The following is a 6,590-nucleotide window of genomic DNA, read 5'->3' on the forward strand; positions in this document are numbered from 1 at the left end:
AGTCCTACTCACTGAACCAACCCTCCACCTAAAATTAGCATCTTGAGTTGAAGTTATCATGCTGGCAGGACTCTCTGGCTCAGCAGATCACCTAGATTCTCTTAAACTCTTGTGCATTTTCAGGAATCCCTAGCTTCCAGCATTCATTCTGGAAAGTTACAGGGTTGTCTACAATGTGGAAACAAAAATCAGACACATTTCCTACCTCAAATTGCTTTCAGTTGATTGAGGAGCAGGTAAGCAAAAAAAGAAACAAAAAAAATCCTATGCCCTGTCTGTACTCCCACTAGCCTGGACCCCAGTACATGAAATGAGGGATCAGACCAAAAGCAGAGAACTGACGAGTTACCACCAGGGAAATAAAACCACCATTAAGATTTATTTTTGTTCTTTCATCCCCCTCTCCATTTCTAGGTCTGTTTATTAAGATGTTGAACCCCCAGTGCACAGGTGGCCAGCACCCAGTGTGCAGGACTCCAGGATGTCAGGGAGGAAGGCAGTGCTTACCTTCAGGTGGGTGTCCAGATTCTCCCTAAGTGATGATGGTGAGTACATCTGCCAAGAGCATAAAACTACTATAACTATGAAACTCTGCATTTAAGTAGTTGTGCCAATAAATTGGGCTTCCCAGGTGCTAAGTGATAAAGAATCTGCCTACCAATTGAGGAGATGAGGGTTCAATCCCTGGGTCAGAAAGATCCCCTGGAAGAGGGAATAGCAACCTACTCTAGTATCTTGCCTGGAAAACTCCATGGACAGAGAGGCCTGTTGGGCTACAGGCCACAGGGTCACAAACAGTCAGACACTACTTAACAACTCACATGTGCCTATAAATTATGAAATGACCACGATTAGTATCCTGGCTGCATCTCACAGACTGCCCAGCAGTAAAATATACATCTCTTCCCGCCTGCTGTGTCCACCACTGGTGCATCTCCCGGAAGGTGCAGACAAGAATCCAGCCTGCAGAGATGCAGAGGGACTCTCTGCACAATGGGCATGATTGTATCAGAGACACAGAGCAGTGACCCAAGTGGCTCCGCCTTCCTGCTTGTGAGCAGAGGAGTGGGGAGATACTCCCGCTTCGGGAGGGGGTAGTTTCTTGAGCAGGTGCCAAGATAACTGATTGTAAGAGTACATAAACACTTCTTCCATGTGTCTGAAATATGACTGATTGATGAATTTATTTTCCGTTTTAATGTTGCTGTTCAGTCCCTAGGTCATGTCTGACTCTTTACAACCCCAGGAACTGCAGCACGCCAGGAGCTTTGTTCTCTCTTTCCTTGACTTTTCTATCCCTTCTGGTTGCTCCAGAAATGCTGCTGCCTAAGTTCCAAGAGGAGAGCTTCCTGACAAGATAGTCCTTCTGAAGGGCCCTGTGAATCAGAGCCGCTCACTCTGTAAATATTGCAGGTGTTGTGCGTCCTTCCCTGTCCTTTACTATCTCCCAGAGTTTGCTAAACTCACATCCATCGCATCAGTGATGCCATCCAACCATCTTATCCTCTGTCACCTCCTTATCCTCTTGCCCTCAATCTTTCCCAGCATCAGGGTCTTCTCCAGTGAATCAGTTCTTCACATCAGGTGGCCAAAATATTGGAATTTCAGCTTCAACTTAAGTCCTTCCAATGAATATTCAGGGTTGATATCCTTTAGGATTGACTGGTTTGATCTCCTTGCAGTCCAAGGGACTCTCAAGAGTCCTCTCCAACACCACAGCTAGAAAGCATCAATTCTTTGGCACTCAGCCTTCTTTATGATTCAACATTCAGATCCATACATGATTACTGGGAAAACCATAGCTCTGACTATATGGACCTTTGTGGGTAAAGTAATGTCTCTGCTTTTAATATGCTGTTTAGTTTGGTCATAGCTTTTCTTCCAAGGAGCAAGCATCTTTTAATTTCATGGCTGCAGTCACCATTTGCAGTGATTTTGAAACCCAAGGTAATGAAATCTGTCACCATTTCCTCATTCTCCCCATCTATTTGCCATAAAGTGATGAGACCAGATGATGTAATCTTAATTTTTTAATGTTTAGTTTTGATCCAGCTTTTTCAGTCTCCTCTTTCACCTGCATCAAGAGGTTCTTTAGTTTTTTTTCACTTTCTGCAATCAGAGTGGAATCATCTGCATACCATTGAGATTCTTAATATTTCTCCTGGCAATCTTGATTCCAGCTTATGAGTCATCCAGCCCTGCATTTCACATGATGTACTCCACATACAAGTTAAATAATCAGGGTGACAATATATAGTCTTGACGTATTCCTTTCCCAATTTTGAATCAGTCCATTGTTCCATGTCCAGTACTAACTGTTGCTTCTTGTCCTTCATACAGGTTTCTTGGGTATCCCATCTCTTTAAGAATTTTCCACAGTTTATTGTGATCCACAGTCAAAGGTTTTAATGTAGTCAATGAAGCAGAAGTAGATTTTTTAATCCCCTTGCTCTTCTGTGATCCAGCAGATACTGGGTCTGCTCTGGTTCCTCTGCCTTTTCTAACCCAGCTTCTACAACAGAAATTCCTGGTTTATGTACTGCTGAAGCCTAGCTTGAAGGATTTTGAGCATCATCTTGCTAGCATGTGAAATGAGTGCAACTGTATGGTAATTGGAACATTCTTTGGCATTCATTTCCCTGAGATGAGGTTATTAGCAAAGAGAATATCCTGCACCTAGTTTGAATACAAACAACACACACAACACCTGCGATATTTACAGAGTGGGCTGCTCTGATCCACAGGGCCCTTGACAGAAGGAATATCTTCTCAGAATCTCTCCTCCTGGAACTTACTTCGGCAGCAGCATTTCTGGAGCAACCAGAAGGGATGGAAAAGTCAAGGAAAGAGAGAATAAAGCTCCAGTCCCTGAAGATGGAGTGTCTGCAGGTGAAACTCAGCAGGATACACAATCTTGGCCTGAATTTTAAAAACCAGAGACTAGCTTCCAGGTCACACAGTCATCCATCAACAATGTGCCCTGGAATTTTCCTTAACACACTGTGAAATATTTCAGCATATATAATCTGAATTGTCACTGAAGAGTAATTTCACTTTAAGGGATTCTATCTGAGGGGATGTCGATGGGCTGAAAACAGGCATTTCTGGAGAAAAGCTCTTAGGTTCCTTTTTGCACTGTCCCGCTCCAGATTCCTCTCTGTAGGGCAACCCAAGAATTCATAGGTCCTTGGCTCTGAGGAGCAGACCTGGAAGTGCTTTGACAATACCTCTAGCAGAGCACACTGGAGAGAGAAACAACACCCCCTTGCAGGGCTGCCCACAGCCAGAGCCCCATCTGCACTCTGGGTTTGTGCTCAGCTCCCCCGCAGCCCTGTGTCACTGTGTCACTCAGAGCACAGTAGTACACAGCCGAGTCTGATGCTTGCACTGCCCGTTTCTGCAGGTGGAAGGACCTGTCACTCTGAACAAGAGTGGCCTGAAAACCTTCATGCTCTACCTTCTTGTCTGCTGTTAAGCCCTTCAGGAGGAGTTGAGGAGCTTTGTTGAGATGCTGGACGTACCAGAAAAGATAGACATTCGAATATGTGGCCTGGTAAGTGCAGTTCAGGGTCATGAGAGCCCCCTCTGAGACTGTCACTGGGCCTTCTGTCTGGGTCACTGAGTCACCATTGGTCCCTCCTACAAGAAAGTCACTTTGTTATTGTAGAAATGTACAGGAGGAGAGTTTTCAGCCAGAGAAGAAAAATAAAACTTACCTATAATCATAGGAAAATGAAAAATCATTAACATGTAGGATAAAATGTTACTTACTGAATATTAAGATGATCAGAAGAACTGAGTGAGTGACAGGATGCATATTCGCAAGAGAAAACGATCCTTGTTCCCTGCAATACACCAGTCTAACAAACCTAGTCTCCATCTGGATGTTACAGAAGCTCCTCCCTCAGAAACTGAGAGCCCCTTTCTGTACTGCAGCAATATTCTGTCTTGTGGCTACAAAACAGGCAAGTGAAACCAGCTCCTGAATACAGTGAGGACCTGCATCCGAAGGAAGCCCCGCCCTCTGGTGGTGATCATGAAAATTGCACTATAGTCTGATCTGACCTATTCCTCCTGATAACAGTTTGTGGGATTACCTACAGGAGAATGGGACAGGACCCTAAGAAGAGAGTCCTGAACATAAGCGTGCTTAGGGAATATTCTATTATTACTTCCATAATTTTTTGCATGGTACATGTATCTCTAGCTTTGCAAGAAACCCCAGTTACACTTTCTAGATGAAATTGTCAGAGGTTCCTCCTTGTGTCTCCGATTCCCATGGGTCAGAGATGGATCCCTCCGTATGGAAAGTGCTTCCTCCTCTCCCCAAGCCATGTCTCTAAAGTACTTATATTCATGTTGACTCTGTCAACATGCCCTGGAGAAAATTTTATCTAATGCAGGTGCCAAATAATGTGTAGTTAAGTGATAAGGTTATTATCCTGATTCATCATGGAATGCCAGATTTGTAAAACACAATAAAAGTAAAATAGGTGACTTCTTTTTCACTGATAACAGTAGAGTTGATCTTCCAATTGGAAAACTATTTTTGGACCTTTAACATCAGGGAGCACAGAGATAAGGAAAACAGATGAGATGAGCACTAACATTGCCCAGCTTCCCCTCTGTACAGGAGAGGAGGAATGTTGACAAAAAGAGAGAGAGAGAGAGAGAGAGAGAGAGAGAGAGAGAGAGAGAAGTGCAAGGCAGGAGTGGGAGGAGTTGGGGAGGGGTACAGTTTGACCATCCTTGGATGATGGCAACCTTATGCCTTTAGCCTCATGAGGGACAGGTGGCCTTAATTAGGTACCTTGGTTCTTGAAACACAAACACTATTGTTTCCCTTCTTGTCACATAGTTGTTTTAACTCAACTAAGTATTTTTTAGAATGTCAAGTTTAGATGCTTAATATGTTAGCCAGGCACTCTTCATTCCAGAGGCATGTGTGGGTGGTGTTCATCTGTCTTCTGTTTGTTTTATTGAGGATTCAGGCATCTCTATGGAAAGAACTGTTTGCTCAGTGTCTGTGAGCCCATTTGTCTGGTTTCCTGTGCAATTATCTGGGCTAGTGAAGCGAACCCAGAGAAGATTTAACGCGGTCATTTCATAACTTTTTTTCTCTAGGGTTGGGTTTACCTTATGCAAAGTAAGACTGTGTTATGGTAAGAAGTCAAAACATTGCTCTTTGCTGACACACACCATTCTATGGCGTGGGGATGCTGTGGCTGCAGACAGCTGAGAGGTTGCCTTACATGGGATGTCAGGGCAGTGCTGTCAGCCCAGGAACAATGGCTGTGATTCTTAGTTGAATTAAGTCCAATTTGTTTATTTTTGTTTTTATTTCCAATACTCTAGGAGATGGGACAAAGAGGATCGTGCTGTGATATATGTCAAAGAGTGATCTGCCTGTTTTCCTTTAAGAATTTTATGGATTCTGGGCTTCATTTAAGTTGTTAATCCATTTTGAGTTTATTTTGTGTATGGTGTTGGGAAGGGTTCTAGTGTCATCCTTTTACCTGTAGCTTTCCAATTATCTTCCGATTAAAAATAAATATTTCTAAACGACAATGACCAAGTCAGTTGAACTCAAGAGCTGCTGCCGCTGCTGCCGCCGCTGCTGCTGCTGCTGCTGCTGCTGCTGCTGCTGCTGCTGCTGCTGCTGCTGCTGCTGCTGCATCTCAGTTGTGTCCGACTCTGTGCGACCCCATAGACGGCAGCCCACCAGGCTCCCCCGTCCCTGGGATTCTCCAGGCAAGAGTACTGGAGTGGGGTGCCATTGCCTTCTCTGGAACTCAAAAGCAATCTTCTTCAAATGATACCTAATAATGGACATAGAATTTATCAACATTCAAAATGACCTGTTTTTCTAAAACTAGGGTATTTTTTATTTTTTATTTTTATTTTATTTTTATTTTTTTTTAGTGTTTTATTTTTTAAATTTTAAAATCTTTAATTCTTACATGCATTCCCAAACATGAACCCCCCTCCCACTCCCCTCCCCATAACATCTCTCTGGGTCATCCCCTTGCACCAGCCCCAAGCATGCTGTATCCTGCATCAGACATAGACTGGCAATTCAATTCTTACATGATATACATGTTAGAATGCTATTCTCCCAAATCATCCCACCCTCTCCCTCTCCCTCTGAGTCCAAAAGTCCATTATACACATCTGTGTCTTTTTTCTGTCTTGCATACAGGGTCGTCATTGCCATCTTCCTAAATTCCATATATATGTGTTAGTATACTGTATTGGTGTTTTTCTTTCTGGCTTACTTCACTCTGTATAATCGCCTCCAGTTTCATCCATCTCATCAGAACTGATTCAAATGAATTCTTTTTAACGGCTGAGTAATACTCCATTGTGTATATGTACCACAGCTTTCTTATCCATTCATCTGCTGATGGACATCTAGGTTGTTTTCATGTCCTGGCTATTATAAACAGTGCTGCGATGAACATTGGGGTACATGTGTCTCTTTCAATTCTGGTTTCCTTGGTGTGTATGCCCAGCAGTGCGATTGCTGGGTCATAAGGTAGTTCTATTTGCAATTTTTAAAGAAATCTCCACACTGTTCTCCATAGTGGCTG

General features: G+C 43.3%; 1 gene segment (V, D, J or C); it reads right to left on the reverse strand.

Annotated features, from left to right (window-relative positions):
* On the reverse strand, positions 3,217-3,925 carry LOC108637005. The segment is given in 2 exon segments: positions 3,217-3,639; positions 3,772-3,925. Coding segments are annotated over 2 exon segments (519 nt in total).

The sequence above is a fragment of the Capra hircus genome, chromosome 10 (genome assembly GCF_001704415.2).
Source record: "Capra hircus breed San Clemente chromosome 10, ASM170441v1, whole genome shotgun sequence".
NCBI classification, from domain to species: Eukaryota; Metazoa; Chordata; class Mammalia; order Artiodactyla; family Bovidae; genus Capra; species Capra hircus.